We start from the raw sequence: 19,629 nt of genomic DNA, 5'->3' as shown, positions 1-19,629 counted from the left end.
TGCTTTCCTACGATTCAGTTTTTAATCCAACGTTTATTGAACAAAGCGAACACAAAGAAGAAACAAAATCAGCTTTTAGTTCTTGTGGTCTCTTCCAAGTGTTTAATCCTTTTTTCATTTAGCTCTAATGTCAGCAAATTCTTTCTCAGTTTCCCCGGAGACACAATTCGCAGCTTTCTCCGCTTTCACAGATTCTCCTGCACCCTTGACAGGGTTTCGTGTCACACTTTCCACCCGTTAGTCTTCGCACCTCTCTATATTTACTCTGCATTCCATCAGCTGCCCTACTTTCAGTTCTGGAGTAAACAAAGGATGTAAAAATGTGTCTGATCAGACGCCAACGTATTAACATTTTAGATAACAAAAGCAATTCGCAATTATTTTTTATTTATTTCTTGCCCCTCATGTTGCAAAGTAAACTGTACAGTGACAAGGGCCCAAAATACATCAAATAAATGAAAGTATATATTAATATATAATAAAATGAAATGATATCAGTATTATAAATAGACTGAAATTCATTAAAAGCTCCTTTGATGTAGTAAATGTTTTCCTTGACTCTATGAGGGTGAGAAAATAATAACAGAATTTCATTTCATTCCACTCATTTTCGTTGAGAAATCAAATATGGTTTCATAATAGATAAGTTACTGTATGTATACCTAAGCCTTTGCGTAAGGGATGTCTCAGTATTGGTGTTTTTTTCATGCTGGTCTGTCGGTGAGATTTGCGTGAAGATAACCCTTTTGCCAGTTTTGGTTGTGTCTTGGCCTGCACTTTTGCTGCTGATGCACCTGCCGGCACTTCGTTGAAATGAACAGACTGCCGCCTAGTGGTGTGGACGCCGGTTGAGTTGATGGAGTCTGTATGAACAAGCGAGCACTGCACTGAAGCATCACAGCAGGAAATGTGGGAAACAGCTGCCGTTTGCGTCCCCGCATCCTGCATTATTGGGGCATCTTCCTCCGCATTCCCATCATGTGTTTGTTTTTTAATCTGCAGATGAGAAAGAAGAAATGTGTCTTGTATTTCTGTATCTTGTACCTCGTTTTGAAAACCCCAGTTAGATTTCACCTTTTGCTTGCAGGGTGATGCTTGCGAAGGTGCTGATGTTGAATCGTTCACTGATAGGAAACGGTGGTTTTTGATGAGAGCATCTTGGGTGTGTAGGACTTGTTCATTTGAACAGGCATATTCCTGCGACAAAATAAAAGAATCTTATAAGGGATAGTTCACCGTTATCATTTACTCGCTCTCTTGTCATTTCAGACCTGTATGGCTTTCTTGCGCAGATTACAGAAGAAGACATTATTCAGAATGGTCAATGCACAAAGCAATGAAAGTCATAGAGTCAATGGACACCGACGTTTTTCCGCTACCAACATTCTTCAAAATATCTTCTTTTGTGTTCTGCGGAAGAAAGTAAGTCACGTACAAGTTTTAAATGACAAGAGGGCGAGTAAATGATGGCAGAAACTATTCGTTTTACGTATGACCAAAAGGAGGCAGCATATACCAACGCAGGAATGCGATGGAGAAAAAGGTGAGACATTTTATCACACAGGAAAATCAGTACGGATGCGTTGTCACTCCAGAATTGTGCCTTTAAACGTTTTTGGATACATTTTGGTACCATTTTGAACACTTTTGTTAGGGCATAGAGCGAGAAAGCCTTTGGACAGGAATTATCAATGCACCCAAGTGGAACTTTTTACAATTTTAAAGTATAATAACATTCGTATAAATATATAGTAATGCTATGAAATATTTCATTTGATTGGAAACGTTTTGATCTGTTTCTGATGGTATTGACAAACAGAGATCATTTTCTCAGTTTTTCATACATTTAATAAAGTATATTTAACCTGTATATCGTTTTGTAGTGGGTTATAATGAAACGTCATAGTTTAAAATATCATCGTGTCAAGAAACGATTCAACCTTCCAAACTAAATGTTCTTTATACCCGTGTTAGGAAGTGTCCATTGCAGTCCGTGTTTTGTGATCCATCACTGTTTCTTGAAAGAAAACGACAATACAATCACAATACGACGAGCTTCAAAAAACATCTATTTACAATAAATCAAAGCACTGACTTTATTCTCATGGAGGAAGAAAGTGACGTTTCCAAAAAGATGTTCTCAGCGTGAGGACTTTCTATTAGCAATAAAAGTGGAAAACTTAGTAAGGAGTTCATTAACTGAACGGATTGCTTGTGATGAGCCTTATCTCGACCTTTATGATCTCTGTCACTGAAATCGATAAACAGTGGCTCCTCCTGTTGTTCGCTGCTCTTTAAGGGGCTGGTTGGATACAAAACCGAGTGTGTCGACTCATCTGCTGCGCCTGTGCTGTTTCAGGTGATAATAACAATGTTATGCACAGGTCAGTAGTTCAAATATACGGAGATATCGACGGCCTATAGCATGCCTAATCTCTTTTATTGCTGGACATTGGAATATGATAATAACGGTTCACCCACTTTGGTAATGTGATTCCAAACTGAGTTTCAGCCACTGGGCTGTTCTGCAAGACATGTGCTTCCTTTGCTACATCTGTCCATGGATTAACTGGTTTTATCCGCTGAGAGAATGGCACAAACTGAATGAAACAACATTTCCAGTCAGTGGTTTCGGTAAAAATCGGATTATGTATAAAGTAACCTTGAAATAACCTAATGCGGTATGTACAGACAACAGTTATACCCACATCATGTGATGGAACTTTCTTACATAATTCGTTAAACCACTTTAAACGTTATACTCGTTATCATGGAGACATAAAAGTTGAACAAACGAACTTGGCCTTCCTTACATTCTAATGACGTCATGTGCACAATATTCTCAATAACTGTTTCTAAATGTTTATATTATTTGTTCAAAACATAGTAACTTTCTGTGACATGATTTCGACCAGCATGCCAATGCACAACTCGCTGCCGAATGCGAGGGTGTTGTGGATGGCGGACAGGGTGTTGCTCATGCTTACAGGCCCGAAAAGAGCCGTTTCAAATCTCTGTAAAATGGGTCCCTAAATATGGGCCTTTTTTCATTATACGTCTAGAGGATTCTAGTTCAGGTATGATCGTGCCTCCTTAAAAAGCTTTATGATCCATTTCTCTGGCACAAATGCGCCGTTATTTTGTTTACTTTTTAAAATATGTCACAAGTTTAAAGCCGAGTTAACAGCGTACCTTTATACCGTCGGGGTTCTCCTGAGATGGCAAGGATGAAGACGCATGTGATGCAGGTCTGGACTGAACACTAAACGGATCTGGCAGGGAGCTTGCGGTGTTCAGGATGTGAGGTTGGTTTTCCAAGCCGCTTACGTCAGAGAGGTTCGATTCAAGCAAGGGTGAAAGCTAAAGCAAGAGCGGAATAAAAAGATGTAATATAACGCTCGGAGATCGCTCAACTAAATACGGCACATTTGAAGCATTGGTCAAACTTACCGGCTTAAACTTGAATTCTTTAGCAATCTGATGTTTTCTGACTTTGAAGCCAGTTGTATCAACAGCACTGTCAAAAGCAAGACCCGTGATTTACCATTCATAATGGACTTAGCAGGAAGCAAACATGTAGATGGAATAACACGCTTACGTCATCATATACTGTGGCTGACTCGTAACCAGGTTCAGTTCGGACGGAGAACACGGGCTCATGGGTAACTCGAAGGGCTCATCGAATGCTTTCTTGGACTTTTTCGCATTAAAGAAATTCATTTTAGGTTTGCCTGAAAGTCAAAGTGTAACACACGACCTTAACATGTATTAAACGATGTTTTAAGGCTATTGAAGATGAATGAACATGTTAACACTTGTGTATTTAGCGTAAATGTAGAGATGCTGAGGTACCCGTGTGAGTTTTCTTTGATGCTATCTGATTGACAATGAATAATGTCAGCAGGTCCATATTTCCAGTGTTGTTTCCATCGGGTGATGCCTGCGGGTCAACATGTTTGCACTTTGCCTTCATCCTTTGTTTTTGAAAGAACGCCTAGAAGTTAAAAAGAGAAATCAGACAGACAGAATAACACACATGTACACGTTACCCGTACAATTCAACTCATTTACAACATTTGGAGACTGAACACACTACCCTTTGTTTCATGGTGTCTTCTTTGTTCTTCATAAACCTGCTCCTGTAACTTAAGAATATCGGTTTGTGTAATGAAGTCTGTTTATAATGCGTTTTAAGTTATCTTGTGCGTTACTCACCGCGATCCTCCGACCCAGTTCATGTTGCGCAGTCTGAGGCGATTTAAATAAAACGACGCGTTTTCCTTCTCTACAGAAACTAAATGACAGCGCAACAGTGTATTTGGTAAGGAGAACGGCGGAAATAAACGAGAAATGGGAATATTAACCGAAAGTAATTACTACATATTAATACGCATTCGTACAGACAACAACAAGCAGCTATAGGATACAGGCGGCTAAAGTCTGCGCGAGGTTGCAACGTCACAAACGATTTATTTAACTTGTTAAATTAAATAATAAGAAAACATTCATTGTCGTGGCCAAAAAAAGCCTATTGTTTTATATTAAACTATATTTATCTATTCATTTTGTGATCTGATCCTTACACGGTTACCTGACTAAACAATTATTCATTTTAATATTAGATTAGATTAGATTCAACTTTATTGTCATTACACATATACAAGTACACGTACAGTGAACGAAATGTAGTTTAGGTCTAACCAGAAGTGCAGTTAGCAAGTGCAGGATATACAGTTAGAATAAATACAGAATGATATTATACAGTGGGCATCGACTATGAAAATACTATACAGTAGGTATGTTCTACGAAAATATGACAGTATGTACAATGAACAATATATACAGATGACTATATACTATGAACATTAATGTACAGGTGGCTATGAACAGATAATTAACAATAATGCAAGTGACTTAAGTGTTCATAAATTATAGACATTAGCTATTAAAGTAGCAGTGCAATAGATGAGTTAATGCAGTTGTTGAAGTTACAGTGCAGTGCATGAGTTATGCAGCTATTAAAGGTACGGTGCAGTATATGAGTTAATGCAGTTAATAAGGTTACAGTGCAGTAGATGAGTTAATGCAGTTAATAGAGTTACAGTGCAGTAGATGAGTTAATGCAGTTGTTGAAGTTACAGTACAGTGCATGAGTTATGCAGCTATTAAAGGTACGGTGCAGTAGATGAGTTAATGCAGTTAATAAGGTTACAGTGCAGTAGATGAGTTAATGCAGTTAATAAGGTTACAGTGCAGTAGATGAGTTAATGCAGTTAATAAGGTTACAGTGCAGTAGATGAGTTAATGCAGTTAATAGAGTTACAGTGCAGTACATGAGTTAATGCAGTTGTTGAAGTTACAGTACAGTGCATGAGTTATGCAGCTATTAAAGGTACGGTGCAGTATATGAGTTAATGCAGTTAATAGAGTTACAGTGCAGTATATGAGTTAATGCAGTTGTTGAAGTTACAGTGCAGTGCATGAGTTATGCAGCTATTAAAGGTACGGTGCAGTATATGAGTTAATGCAGTTAATAAGGTTACAGTGCAGTAGATGAGTTAATGCAGTTAATAAGGTTACAGTGCAGTAGATGAGTTAATGCAGTTAATAAGGTTACAGTGCAGTAGATGAGTTAATGCAGTTAATAGAGTTACAGTGCAGTATATGAGTTAATGCAGTTAATAGAGTTACAGTGCAGTATATGAGTTAATGCAGTTGTTGAAGTTACAGTGCAGTGCATGAGTTATGCAGCTATTAAAGGTACGGTGCAGTATATGAGTTAATGCAGTTAATAAGGTTACAGTGCAGTAGATGAGTAGAAGCAGTTAATAAGGTTACAGTGCAGTAGATGAGTTAATGCAGTTAATGGGAGGGAGGGGGAGAGAGAGAGAGGGGTAGGTAGGGATGGATGGATGGATGGATGGATAGGTAGGTAGGTAGGTAGGTAGGTATGTTTAAGTTATGCCATTAAAACAGCGACATCTGCTGACGGACACAACGCTTCGTTGTCACATGAACATGTCACCTGAAGATAATGAGGAAATTACGTCGCTAACTTTGCCAAGTGCATTCCATACATAACGGCATGTTAATGCCCTGTTCACTCCAAAGTCTAAACTCCAAGGGCTCTTCCCTTCAAAGGGAGTAGGCCATAGGAACGATGACTTCATTTGGAATTTTCCCCGTGACAGCTCGCGACGGTTCGGTACGGACACGCGGACCGTTACAACCCGCAATCGATCGCTAGATAGATAAATACGCTATAAACGCCTCAAGTGCAGCGACCAATCAGCAGAGCATACGACGGGGGCGTGGCGGCCTGTGAGGAGGAAACCCGGACTGACGGAAACGCAGCTAGCGAGCGGCGCTGTTTCAATTTCACAAAGCCATGAAGTTTTCTGTTCACGTCGCCTTCTTGATGCATCGAATGACCTTATGGAACTAGTCCGGGATACACTAAAGATCGCAAAACATCCGTTTTTCAAACGCCAGGACAAAAAATGAGCATCATCCTCCATGCGACATCTAAAGTAAGATGGAATCGGAGCACTGCGGCGAAACGAGCGGTGTTCCTGGCGGCCGCTGCGTACGGGGCGAAGACGCTTTACCCCATCATCTGCAAACACATACATCGACGCAAAACACAAAACAACAAGCCGCCCGCGGACCCGCAAGAAAATGGATCGATATCCTCAACGCGCAAATCGGCACCGGAGACTATTTCGGGTCTGAATAAATCGCCCGGCGTCAATGCGGAATTCTTCAAGCAGGTTCTCGAGCTGGTTAAAATCGTATTTCCGAGGTTCTTAACCAAGGAACTGGCTTTGCTCTGTTTGCATTCACTGGCTCTGGTTTCAAGGACGTTTCTGTCTATTTACGTGGCCGGTTTGGATGGCAAAATAGTGAAAACGATCGTAGAGAAGCAGCCGCGGAGCTTCGCCATCAAACTCATGAAATGGCTCCTGATCGCCATCCCGGCGACGTTCGTGAACAGCGCGATCCGTTATCTGGAGTGCAAGCTCGCACTTGCTTTCCGCACGCGTCTTGTCGATCACGCCTATAAAACATACTTCGCCGACCAGACCTACTATAGGGTCAGTAACATGGACGGGAGACTGGCGAACCCCGACCAGTCGCTCACCGAAGATGTGATGATGTTCTCGCAGTCCCTCGCGCATCTGTACTCCAACCTCACCAAACCGATCCTGGATGTGGTCCTCACTTCGTATACGTTGATACAGACTGCGAGATCCCGCGGGGCGAACGCGACCGGACCGACCGTTCTGGCCGGTCTCGTGGTGTTCGTGACGGCGAAGGTTCTGCGTGCCTGCTCGCCGAGGTTCGGTAAGCTGGTGGCGGAAGAGGCGCACAGGAAGGGATACCTGCGGTATGTGCACTCCAGGATTATAGCCAACGCAGAAGAGATTGCCTTTTATAGGGGACACAAGGTGAGCATTCGACCATAACAACCATAGGTGTTTCTGGAGCTCAATTGACGTATAGATATGATCATACAAATGATATCCAAAGAATCATAGCAGATAGGTTATCTTTCTACGGATGATATTTATGGGGTGGATACCTATACGTTGTTAATAGATTTATGTATACTTTAAATATGACGTGATTGTGCAAAGGTTGCAGACCCTAACATATATGCAAGAAATAGAAAATTGTTTACTATCGACAATATGGGGCGCGCAAGATAGATAGATTTCATTTTAAATTCAGTCGAACCTGTCCGTGTTCCTGCCGATAACAAGGCATTTGCTGTTTGAATGATCGGCCTCCTTTGGCTCCCGTCATGCATCATTTTGTCCGTGGCAGGTGGAGATGAGGCAGCTGCAGAAATGTTACAGCGCCCTGGCAGAGCAGATGAATCTCATCCTGTCCAAACGTCTGTGGTACATCATGGTCGAACAGTTTCTCATGAAGTACGTCTGGAGTGGATGTGGTCTGGTCATGGTCGCTGTGCCCATTATCACCGCCACCGGCTTCGCCGACAACGGTACGGTAATTCTGTATGCCATCTCATAAAGATAATTCACGTACTTCAGATGGCTCTAAAGCTGCCAGGTCTCTGATAAACGTCATTCTTTTATCGATTGTCGGACGGATGGGTATTTCAAATGACAATTCAAGTACCGGCATTCCTGCACTATTCCGCAATTTGCTCACGACGTGTTGTTTCATATCTGTGTGTTTCTAAAGAGCTGGCTGATGGTCAGACACAAGTGTTGGTGAGCGAGAGAACGGAGGCCTTCACAACTGCACGCAATCTGCTGGCTTCAGGAGCCGATGCCATTGAAAGGATTATGTGCTCTTATAAAGAGGTAAAAGGCACATTCCTCTTTTTTTGGAAAATGCATGATCATCATTTGTTATAGTCCGATTCTGATTAATCTTCGTTATGGTTGTTCTTGATATGATCACCGCTGAACATTAGAATATGAAGAAATATGTATAACACCATAATATACATTATATAACATTATATCATATGTGTAACAAAGACCCAGAGGTCTTTGGATAAGGCTGTAGTGTTTGCTTGTACTTGTAAAAGAGCTGAATCGTGGATGCATGCGTCACATCACCCCGGGAACTAAAATCGTGAAGGATGTGATGTCACAGCCCACTGCGCAAAGACACGTCTAAACGAAGTCTTTTGTACGTCATTTTTGCACGTCCAATTTAGGTTGCCCGCAGGTGCGGACTGTGACGCCAGATGACGTCTTTTTTTCAACGTCTACTGAACGTCCAGTATTGACGTACACAGGACCTCTATATATGGTCTAGATATAGTCCAAATGTGGTTGTTGTGGGGGGTTTTTCAACATAAAATTCAAACTTATTTTAGAGGCATAAACGAAGCTACAGTAAGTTAACTGGTACAAGAAACAGGTCCTCCACCTTCTTGAAACATATGACTAGTCATACACAGAGGTTTACAAAAAAAAAACAATTCAATCACCACTCATTTATTTTAATCTTTATTTAACTGGGACTGATAAAGACGCCTTTAAAAAGACGTCCGTTTTAAGACTATATTTGGTCGAGGTAAAGTCGTGGTATTTTTTAGACTTGAATTAAGCATAAATTCATTATTTCATCATACATTATTATCATTTTAAAGTAAGACAACTGACAAAAAAGTAAGCAACAACAAAACATTTATTATTATTACATACAAATAATTGTAAATCGATTATAAACCAAAATAAATACAACCACCAGATCATCAGGGGCATGTTTAAGGTCTCACACGGCTTTGGTTATCGTGTGTTCGGCGGCCTTGCTGTCCCACAGACTGCATCTGTAATGACAAAGATACACTTGTGTTGTTTTCACTGCATAAAAGTAATTAGAGAAGAAATGTCTTTATCCTCTGTTTCAGGTAAAAGTAAGCTGCGACTTCCGTCAACTCACAATATAAGCTGTTTGGTTACTTTCCTGTTTTGTTATTTTGTGGAACACAGTCTCGTATTTTAAATAAATAGAGAAATTGAAACAATTAATGCCGTTTTGACTTCACTATCTTCTGCATCTTTTAGGCATAAATAAACTGGGGAGCAGCAGTGTTAGTGTCGATTTTTAGTTAGGCTAATTAAACCATGCGAAACAGACTGAGAAAAATGCAGGATTAGTTCACCACTTGAAAATCACTGAAAAATAGAGAAGAGAGTTTATTTCTTAATTAATTTGTACTATTATTATTACTTTTGTACATAATATGTTATTTGTTTAGTTGTGGGCTCATGTTTTAGAATGAATTTAAATATTCATTGTGTATTCATGTGTGCGCGCGATGGTCAGTCACCATGGTCACAGACCCTAGCTTCGCCGTCTCGGCATGCGCGCAAGAACTTTTTAATATTATATATTTTTTATTTTGGGATATTTTATTGTACATTTATACGATTACACATTGTGATATACTACCAAATGACCGAAAAAGTAAACGCATTAAAAAATGAATCTGCGCTGCAGCTCCACGAGTTCATGAAACTACGTCATTGCGCATTGCATTTTGGGAAGATTCCGCCATGAATTCTACGTATACTAGCAGTACACAATAAGAATAACAACGGGACTTACAAAGATCAGATGTTAAGTTCCATACAGAGAACATATTAAAGATAAATAACATTTGCGGTACTTATAGCAAATATTAAAGCAATCCAACGATACGCAAATAAATTAGCTGGTGATATAGTGGACATTAACTTGCCATCGCTTTGTTTAAATATATCTTTATATTTATGTAACATTATCTGTTACAATATGTGTAAAAACATTGTAAGCAACAAATCGACCTTTTAAAAAGATAAAACGATTCCGCGTCTACTTTTGGTCTAAATTTGGACCCAATTTAGACGGAGCAAAAAACGAAAAAAAAATTTGACATCCATTGACAAAAAAATAGCAATTTTGACGTCGATTTTTGGGCTTAACTTGCGCCAAATTTAGACGGACCAAAAAAAGACCACATTTTGACGTCGATATTTGGGCTAAAAGACGGCATGGACGGGCCGACTTGATTTAGCCCCAAAAAAGACGTCAAAATTACGTCTGGTGCTGGGTGGGAGATTAGTGACAGCTAGCAATCTTTGCATAGGCTAGTGATCAATGTTGGTATCAGACTCACTTCCTTTTGACTGAGCCTGTTGGGCAACTTAATCCACCATCTGATGAACAGAGACACCATGCAGCAGATGTAGTATGACATACAGGATGATATGGAGTAAATACTGTAAATGGGCTGAACTACTTTATGACATGCTCAGAGGTTGCTTGGGCATTTGTAGATGGTTGCAATGTGGTTTCTATGTGGTTGCTAGGGTGCTGCTCTGCATGGAATGAAGGTGGTTTAATGGTTCAAAATAGGTCACACCATGTCTCTTCTGGTTCTTCCTTCAATATAGGGTGGCGAGCAGGGCGGGACGAGAGCAGTGAGGGAACGGCACGAGACCGGTTCACGCGCAGCTGATGCCTGTAATCACTTACGTCACCGGCCTCGTGCCGTTACCTCACGGCTCTCGTCCCGCCCAGCTCGCCACAATAAATCCATGGGATTTTTCTGTCTGTTTTATCGAGTGAGCACTCCTCTCCTCTGCAAGTCAGTTTCAAATGCAATTCATGACAAGTCATTTGCCAAATCATTAAGATGAAACCCTTATGGTTGAACTCTTCAGCCAGAGTTGGAACAACATGGGACAGTTGCAACATGGCTTATTCCTCCGGTCAGGAGCGAGCTAGAGAGATGATGCTCATACTGCATATGCTCAGTTAGCCCCTTCCTCCTTCTGGAAAAATGTAGACATTTGTGACCTCTCCTTTTAGCCAAACCAAATTTAAATATGAAAAATTGAAATGCTCAGATCTTACCGTCTAATTATTTTGTGTGAACCATTTACATGATTGTATTTATATACATTTATACAGTCTCCCCTAATAGTAATCCTAGACTTGGTAAACATCATTGAACATTTTCTATTTTTAACATTGCAAAGCAAATTAGAAAAACTAACAAAATGCAGATCTCATACTTAATAGATCATTCTGTAACAGTGTTAGTCTTTTTCTGTTGACCCCATTGAGTTCCCAAAGTCTCTTGCTGAGCCTCTTGGGATGTGGTGTGTCTGCTTAAACAAAGAAAAACACTTGGTTAACAGTGCCTAACACACGCTTTGAATCAGATTAGGAATTCTGACCCATGCAGAAGAAAGGATTGATATGGTTAACGTCAAACAGGGGGTTTGTCATTGGTTGATTAGCATTTTTGATGCAGGCTCCTAGTTTCAAGATGTAGAATCTTCAGGTTACATGTTTACATAAGTACTCCACATGCTTGGCTGGCCACTGACCTTGAATCTAAAAGCAAGCTATGTTATCTGATTCTAGATCTTGTTTTTGGGTCATACCAACCTTTAATGTTTTCTTTGTATAGGTCACAGAGTTGGCAGGTTACACAGCACGGGTACACAACATGTTCCTGGTGTTCGATGAAGTCCAGAGAGGAATATACAAACGTTCATCTGCTGCCACGACTGCGGGGGAGATCATAAGCGGAAACCAACCTGAGATGCACATCGATGGTCCTTTGGAGATCAAAGGTATTGGAAATGTAGACTGCTTTGTGCACACTGTCTTATTCACATACCTTAGACGATATATAAGTATAGCCCATTAAGACACATTCTTACATTCTTCGGCTCCAAACCCAAATCGGCTAACAATCTTTTCAAATACTGTATATTTTACCAAATGGTTTTGGTACTCTTTTTCTCAAAGAGAGGAGAAAGGAAGCTGATGAGCTTTACAATTAACAATAAAGTACCATGTCGGTCATCTGTATAATTTGTACGCTATTCCAGGATGGTTAGATGTGTTACAGAAGGTGTGAGATCAATGACCATCAGTACCAAGAAATGCGACAACCAATGAAAACTGAGAAAGATAGTATTTTTGAGAACCACAGATAAGACCATTTTCAGTAAATACCACGAAATTGTGGACATTATAAAGTTCACAAAAGTTCAAAGCTCACAAGAAAATGCATGCAATGACCTATTGGCCACAATACTAGTTTAGTGTGACATAATACAGTGTTCATAAAATATTCTAGATTCCAAAATGTTGCCTGATAAACGTATTGTTTCTGTGCCCTCGACAGGCAAAGTAATAGACGTGGATAAAGGTATTGTTTGTGAAAATGTGCCTATAATCACTCCGAGCGGGGACGTGGTTGTATCCAGCCTAAACTTCAAAGTGAGTAGAACAACAATATAACAAACTTTTACATTTACACATAAACACACAAAAAAAATTCATTGCAGTATTGATTATACTTCCCCACACAGAACTGACATAACCTGGTGCTACTAAGCTTTTATTAGTGATCTTGCTAATGCAAGCATATATTACTGTGAATGAAACAGCCAATCTCATATTAATCTTGAATACATATAAAGTAGTATTGCATATTTCGTAACTTCGAAGACTTGATCACATTTATAAAAGACAGATACAGCTGTACAATTATTTCAGAAAACGGCGACCTCCGAAGGCGTCCTTTGGGGTGGAACTAAAGCACGAGCACACAATACATAATCACGTTTTCCCTTCATAACTGATGATTCGCTATAAGTTTGCGTTGTTTACATTACGCACGTATGCGCGGATTTGCGTGGGCATGCTATTTCTACCTCTCTCGTTGGTTGACGCGTGGGCGTGCTATTTCTCTCGGGAGAATTGTCCAATTGGGACTAAGAAAAGTTGTTACGTAAGGGAATTTAAACATCCCGAAACCTATACGAATGCTGGGGGAGGTTATCGAGCAAGTTGACCATGTCAAGAAGCCTGCACTTTTAACATCTTAAAGAAGTCAGAATGCAAGAAACACCGTTGAACCAACCCAGTAAGGTCAGGGATTTGAACAAATTTCGGCTCAAACTGTAACTCATCCTACCCAGTTTGCTTCAAATCTTGTAACTTGTTGTGAACAGGTGAGCTTTCTCAAGGGATTATATGTGTCACATAGATTTACACAAGAATGTTTGGATGATAGCATTTCCACATTTCTCAACTGTTTTACATTTACAAAATCTTGTTAGCTTTACACTTACATTTAAATCATGAAGGGGAGGTTTCCCGGACAGGGATTATCTTAAAACAGGACTAGGCCTTGGTTAAATTTGGATATTTCAGTTGTTTTTGAAGACATACTCTAAATAGAAGCATTACTGGTGTGCATCTTGAGACAAAACAATGGAACTGATATATTTTAAGATATGCCAGTGCAAGTTGTTTTCGATCAAGGCACCGCTTACATTTAATTTAGTCTGAGACTAGGTTTAAGCCTTGTCCGGGAATCCGCCTCTAAATTTTCAAGACCTATTTGGTGTGATTGGATGTACCTGGGTCTTGTTAACAGGTAGAGGAACAGATGCATTTGCTAATAACAGGGCCAAATGGATGTGGGAAAAGCTCTCTCTTCCGGATCCTCAGTGGCCTTTGGCCCGTGTACGGGGGCCTTCTTCACAAGCCTTCACCTGAGCACATGTTCTACATACCACAGAGGTATGTGCAACAGTAATTATTCGTAGGAACGTGACACAAATCAGTTAAGACACAAATAAAAAGCTGTATTTTCATTCACCGTCTTGGATGAATATTTTCACTGAGCCTTTTGGGACTGACTTGTTGGCGAGTAATAGATGTTTTTCGAAACAAAGAGTCTTAGTTCCTTTGGAAACTACTTTCGTGTAGGAAGAATCTATATCATGATGGCTTACAATGGTGTCTACTTTGCAGATGTTGCGCCCTCAGTATTTGACCTGTGCAGAAGACCTGTAACCAGAGAGAGAGACAACGTAACTAAAGCTCTATAAACTGCTGAGTGACCGAAACTAGAGTCCTCAGTAGTGAAATATTTACAGTTTTCCGCAGGTGCAAGCGCAGCCAGTGCTCGGGAAGGCGGTTAATATTTTATACTCGGGTTGATGGGAGAGAAATGGGAAGACACCAGATCACACATGATCTTTGAAGCTGTTCCCTGTTGGTTGAATTATCACTGGGATTTTGTGCACAAGCTAACAAAATGGTTTGGTTATTTTCGCAGCAAAACTGTGAAGTGATAACTCGAGAGAAACATTTGAATTGTATTGTCTTTTAGGTCACAATTCATTTTCAATGAGTTATGTGCGGACTAGATGCTCTGTACCAGAGAAATTTCCCCCCACAGTCTGACCCTGTAAATATAGCACATGCATCATTTTTGTAAACGTGTTATTCATATTCCCAGGCCATATATGTCCATCGGAACGTTACGGGACCAGGTCATCTACCCTGACTCTCTGGACGACCTGCATGAAAAGGGTTACAGAGACAAAGACCTGGAAGTTATTTTGGACATTGTCAATCTAAACCCTATTGTTACTCGGGAGGGAGGTGCGTATGCATAATTCTTGCCTGGCAATTAACAACGTTCCCACATTGTCACATCTCTTCTTGGTTCACGTAGTGAATGCCATCAATTATTTTACATAAATGTCTCAGAATAACACAATCCGAGGTACAAAGACAGGATCCATACACAGATAAAAAAAATTACAAATCCAGACATGAAAGGTGATCCAAAACAAAAGAATAATCGCACATCACCATGATTTTGAACGGCGTGAACAAGGACCAGCTAGAGACGACAACAAACACAAGGATAAATACTTATACACATGATAATGATTAGGGGAAACACGAACAACATGAAGGAACTACAAAGGCCATCGACATGACTACAAAAGGAAGTGACAACATAACACTGCAACTTTCAAAATTAAAGACCTAAAAACTAACAGAACGCAAACCTTTTAACTATGAAGGAGCATCAAAACATATTACTTGCAGAGTGCACTCTCTTTAAAAGTGTGCTAGGAGTAGACGGAGTAATGCTTAGGTACCTTTTATATCGTTCATGGCAGCAATGTTCTTTAAGTAATGTAGAACAGTATTATAACTTGACATACATCCAGCTGTAATGGAGTCAAGTTTTTATTTGAAGAGCCTAGCTCACAATAGTGGAGTGATGGTGTACAGTCCCTCGAGCATCCGCAACCTACAGCAGCAATCGCAACCAGTCTGCATAATGGAACATTGTTCAGTGCAAATTTGCTGGGAAATGTCTAATTTGCATAATTCACGTAGTTTGTTAAACACTCAATAATTATAATGCGTGCAAATAAACATCAACATCAAATTCGAGCTACTATATCTGAATATTGTGTTACTCAGAGAAACAAAGTTGATTCCTACATACAGCATGTGTGAACACCTTTTCAATCTTCTGACCTTTGAACCGGAAGCCTCCAAGCAATAACCTTTTCTTCTGGGGTACATTTTCAGGCTGGGATGCTGAGATGGACTGGAAAGATGTTCTTTCAGGAGGAGAGAAGCAGCGTATGGGCATGGCACGCATGTTTTACCACAAGTAAGACATCTTCATTTATTTGTTTGTCCATATTTACCGGTACATTACGCTGAAAGCTTTTAACCTCTCTTTAGGCCCAAGTATGCACTGCTGGATGAGTGCACCAGTGCTGTCAGCATTGATGTAGAGGGTAAAATATTTCAAGCTGCAAAGGATGCTGGGATCTCTCTGCTGTCCATTACTCATAGACCCTCTCTATGGTGAGAAACGTAACACTTTTTCGAATAAATAAAAATGAGGGGAACCCTGCTTGAAGGGAATGTGTTTCATAGTCTTTGAAATAATATTTACAAATATATTATAAACTTTCCGATGGCCCCAAAGTGTATTTCATGTTTTTTTGCAATATCTTACAAAATGTGTATCGCAAAAGAACACATTATAGACAAATTATGAAAGGTTTAAAATCAACATACTATTTAAAAAGAAGACAAAACACCTTGCAACACTTTCTGGTTGTCATGTTTGTAAAACACGCATTCGTTTTACGCTGCTGGGACAAAATTTTAAAATACACTAAATTCACATATGGAACAACTGGCTAAAAGGTCATTTCTGCCCACAGGAAGTATCACACGCACCTGCTGCAGTTTGACGGAGAGGGTGGCTGGAGGTTCGAGCAGCTGGATACAGCCACACGGCTCTCTCTGACGGAGGAGAAACAGCGCTTAGAATCTCAACTCGCAGGCATCCCTAAGATGCAGCTCAGACTGAATGAACTATGTAAGATCTTGGGTGAAGATTCAGTCCAAAAGACAACAGAACAAAAGGATGAGGAGTGAGAAATGTGCTTTATATTCAGGAATGCACAAGTTTTTGTACTTAAGTTTTAACATTGATTTTAACATACGGAATGTATACATTTTTCTCTATAATGAAGCAAGTTTAATTGTAAAAACCTCTCAAATCTAACTTAATGTTGCTTTGTTGTTTTGCTTATTTTGCTTAGTTTAAGCACTTTATCCAAGCTCGTTTAAACTTTTCATGTTTATGTTGACAAAGACGTGATGCATTTTTTTCTTGAATTGCTTCGGTTAGGTACTTTCAAGTATTACAACTCTCAAGTCATTTTGATGGCTTTCCTCCTATTGTTTTATTAATAATTATGTCTAGTTTTTTATAAATACCCTGAACAACTGACCTGTGGTAAAACCAATACGACAATATTTTATACACACAGATAATCCACGGAACAATTGCTTACGCAATTGGCGACCGAAAGAGATAAAGGTCATTGTTTGTGCTCTTCTGAACAAATACCGTATGTTCTGTATTTGTTTCTTTGTTCTAATGTGTCGTCTTAGGTTGTATCATTTGTTTGTTTGGCAATGTATTGCACAAATTTGTCTTTTTTTCAGACTGATATACTGTGAAATCTGTCTAACATCGCTGTGATGTGGTTGTGCTCAGTTCATTGTATTTTTAGCGTCTTCATTTCAATGCTTAGGTAAAACATTTGCAGTGTTCATTTTTTACCAGCGTAGAATCGATCTTGTGTTTGGCAAGCTGTGATGACCAGCAAGATACCATATATTTAATTTGCAAGCAGATAAAATAATAGCTACAAGATGCGTCACCGACCACTTTCAGATTTGAATTGGACTGGCATGGCTGCTCTTAGACTACTAAAAAGGATGCGCTTAAACAGACCACATACATTTGAGAAAATATGATGATTTTTGGGTGTAAGGTCTTTCATTTGGGGGGACGCTTTAGTTAAGATAAACCCAAGGAGAAATTGTACCTAATGTACAAAAATGCGACATTGAATAAGCCGTGAACAGAAACAATTAACTTTTACTTGTTTGATTAACCCGACGCCTGTCAGGTTATGTTTTGTACTTTTAATTATATATGGATGACACTTGACTATCACATATGTAAACAATCAATAACACGAAAAACCTGTAATAAAAATAACAGAGCCAAATAAATAGTTTGTCTGTCTGCTTACTCAAAATATAGATAAGCTGTCAAAGGTCTGCGTTGGATATATTGAGTCTCGATATATTGTGTGCAGTAACTGCACGTTGTCCAGGTGGAGGTGCTCAACATGACATTACAAGTTTTGCATTGTGCTGCGGTCAAAGCATGTAGGAGAAATAACAAAGATTTTAAATAAGCATGCCTACATAGGAATACACACGTAATGCAATACGCATGCATGTAAATATATAAGATAGATTATTATTTCGTATAATATAAGCATTTATCCGTATTTTTCTTTCATTATTTAATGTCAAATCAACGTTTTAAGTCAGATCTATATAGCGCTTTTGACAATTTTCAAAACTATAAGCAAAACATATAAGGTTATGCAAGTCAAAACACAGGTCAAATATCAAAATTCCTATATGCAGTGTTCATGAAATAAAACTATAAAATTCTAGCAGCCCCCCCCCCCCCGGCCAGGCAAACGGTGCAGCATCTCCACAAGGCAAAATCAAATAATTAGATTTGTAGAGTCATAGTTAAGTTATAGCCACCAATGAGATAAATAAGCTCACAGTAACATGCGAAAAATAATCATAATAATAATAATAATCCGCGATTTGGTGTCTTTGTTGTGTTGTTGTAGGGAGGAGGCGTGGCCTAACGTGCATTTGGGTGACGTAGCGCTCCGGGGGAGAGTCTCTCCTCAGGTCACGCAACGCGCGTGTGCTCGAGCAGTCAGTCATCGAACACGACTGCACCGATCGCGACATGTTTTCTCTTTTATCGTTTAATGTGCAGGATTACCGGATCCTCGCGCGTCGTAATGGCTGAATAGATCCGCTGCGTGTATCCGCTGCTCAAGCCGACCGAGAAGAGGAAAAGCATCTATATTTCTCCCGAACGGGACCATGTCCGCGGGACAGGACGAGAGCTCAGTGCGCGTGGCTGTCAGGTATATAATCTATATTTGTTATATTCGCCGGACACGCGTCTGTCTGACGATGCCCCGTATGGGCCCGCCTCTAATGTACCTGCTATAATAACATCATCATAGGGCCCAATGACAACATCACCGCAAGCTCATTGTGTTTATACACATTGTGGTTATATAAGGTTCTTTTACGGCTTTTAGGTTGTGCGATTATATAAACCTTGCCCTTATATTGTATAAAGCAGAACGTGTTAGTGTAGTGTTGCTATGGTAAACAAATGATGTTATGTGTGATGCATATATTACATCTATATATTGTATATAGCTTAAAAGTGTTGTATTTGACCATATGTTAATATCGATAGACAAAGCCATATTATATTATAGTATGTATAGTGTATATATATATATTATATACTCAAGTTATTATTTGAAACTCTAGATTGTCATTTCAACTCCATATTCAATTCAATTTAAACAACACATCTTTAATGCCATTTAAACGTCTGATCCGTGTGTATACTGGGTGAATATATCATTTGGTTGCATATCAATTCAGGACTTTATTAAAGGCGTCCTCTTGCGATGGGACTGAAAGGTTATGCAGAATGCGTCGTATAAGGCTTTTTAACGTGGTATAAGGCTCCATCGAAAACAAAGGCTTTCTATACGCTCAAGTTTCATTGTTCCGATAAGTCTTGGGATCTCTGGTTACTGACAGACTTTGACCTGCAGCTCAGTTTGCTTAAAGTCTGGACTTTATGTCGTTCACTCCGCC

The 19,629-nt window shown here is 39.7% G+C and overlaps 3 protein-coding genes across 9 annotated transcripts in view; 2 read left to right on the top strand and 1 right to left on the bottom strand.

Moving 5' to 3' along the window:
• Window position 1: 1 nt before the first annotated feature.
• redic1 (regulator of DNA class I crossover intermediates 1) lies at window positions 2–7,406 on the bottom strand. Of its 3 annotated transcripts, none has more exons than XM_079454712.1 (9): window positions 7,142–7,406; window positions 4,097–4,139; window positions 3,853–3,994; window positions 3,599–3,731; window positions 3,451–3,517; window positions 3,193–3,360; window positions 1,075–1,197; window positions 663–996; window positions 2–296 (listed from the first exon to the last, which is right to left on the bottom strand). In XM_079454712.1, exons 2-9 carry the CDS (start codon window positions 4,127–4,129, stop codon window positions 238–240), a joined length of 1,059 nt encoding a protein of 352 aa, XP_079310838.1. In that variant the 5' UTR covers window positions 4,130–4,139; window positions 7,142–7,406; the 3' UTR covers window positions 2–237. The 3 variants fall into 3 exon arrangements, with proteins under 3 accessions (XP_079310838.1, XP_079310837.1, XP_079310836.1); XM_079454711.1 differs by lacking the exon at window positions 7,142–7,406 and adding an exon at window positions 4,216–4,620; XM_079454710.1 differs by lacking the exon at window positions 7,142–7,406 and adding an exon at window positions 4,216–4,620 and having other exon boundaries at window positions 129–296; window positions 663–1,197.
• Window positions 6,163–17,916, top strand: abcd2 (ATP-binding cassette, sub-family D (ALD), member 2). The gene is made up of 10 exons (XM_079454709.1): window positions 6,163–7,448; window positions 7,828–8,008; window positions 8,212–8,333; window positions 11,948–12,113; window positions 12,674–12,768; window positions 13,934–14,079; window positions 14,804–14,949; window positions 15,901–15,985; window positions 16,060–16,185; window positions 16,551–17,916. Exons 1-10 carry the CDS (start codon window positions 6,501–6,503, stop codon window positions 16,765–16,767), a joined length of 2,232 nt encoding a protein of 743 aa, XP_079310835.1. The 5' UTR covers window positions 6,163–6,500; the 3' UTR covers window positions 16,768–17,916.
• Window positions 17,917–18,590: 674 nt separating this feature from the next.
• The window catches only part of LOC306893064 (kinesin-like protein KIF21A), a 32,697-nt gene continuing 31,658 nt past the window's right edge, over window positions 18,591–19,629 (top strand). For all 5 annotated transcript variants that reach the window (XM_079454558.1, XM_079454557.1, XM_079454556.1 and 2 more), the window contains exon 1: window positions 18,591–18,872. In XM_079454558.1, the coding sequence (XP_079310684.1) occupies window positions 18,829–18,872 (44 nt within the window). In that variant the 5' untranslated portion in view covers window positions 18,591–18,828. The remainder of the gene's footprint in view (window positions 18,873–19,629) is intronic.

The sequence above is a fragment of the Barbatula barbatula genome, assembly GCF_947034865.1.
Source record: "Barbatula barbatula genome assembly, chromosome: 4".
Classification (NCBI taxonomy): Eukaryota; Metazoa; Chordata; class Actinopteri; order Cypriniformes; family Nemacheilidae; genus Barbatula; species Barbatula barbatula.
Note: the sequence above shows the minus strand (reverse complement) of the source record. Positions and strands in the feature narration are given on the sequence as shown.

What these genes read in the sequence shown, in the direction of transcription:
- redic1 (XM_079454710.1), bottom strand. Translation starts at nt 4,238, where the DNA reads ATGAACTGGGTCGGAGGATCGCG. An exon ending in AGAACCCCGACGGTATAAAG is followed by an intron (nt 1,198 to 3,192) that starts GTACGCTGTTAA and finishes ATTTTGTCGCAG; the next exon opens with GAATATGCCTGTTCAAATGA. An exon ending in TCCCTTACGCAAAGGCTTAG is followed by an intron (nt 297 to 662) that starts GTATACATACAG and finishes TGTTTACTCCAG; the next exon opens with AACTGAAAGTAGGGCAGCTG.
- abcd2 (XM_079454709.1), top strand. Translation starts at nt 6,501, where the DNA reads ATGAGCATCATCCTCCATGCGACATCTAAAGTAAGATGGAATCGGAGC. An exon ending in GCACGCATGTTTTACCACAA is followed by an intron (nt 15,986 to 16,059) that starts GTAAGACATCTT and finishes ACCTCTCTTTAG; the next exon opens with GCCCAAGTATGCACTGCTGG. An exon ending in ACTCATAGACCCTCTCTATG is followed by an intron (nt 16,186 to 16,550) that starts GTGAGAAACGTA and finishes TTCTGCCCACAG; the next exon opens with GAAGTATCACACGCACCTGC.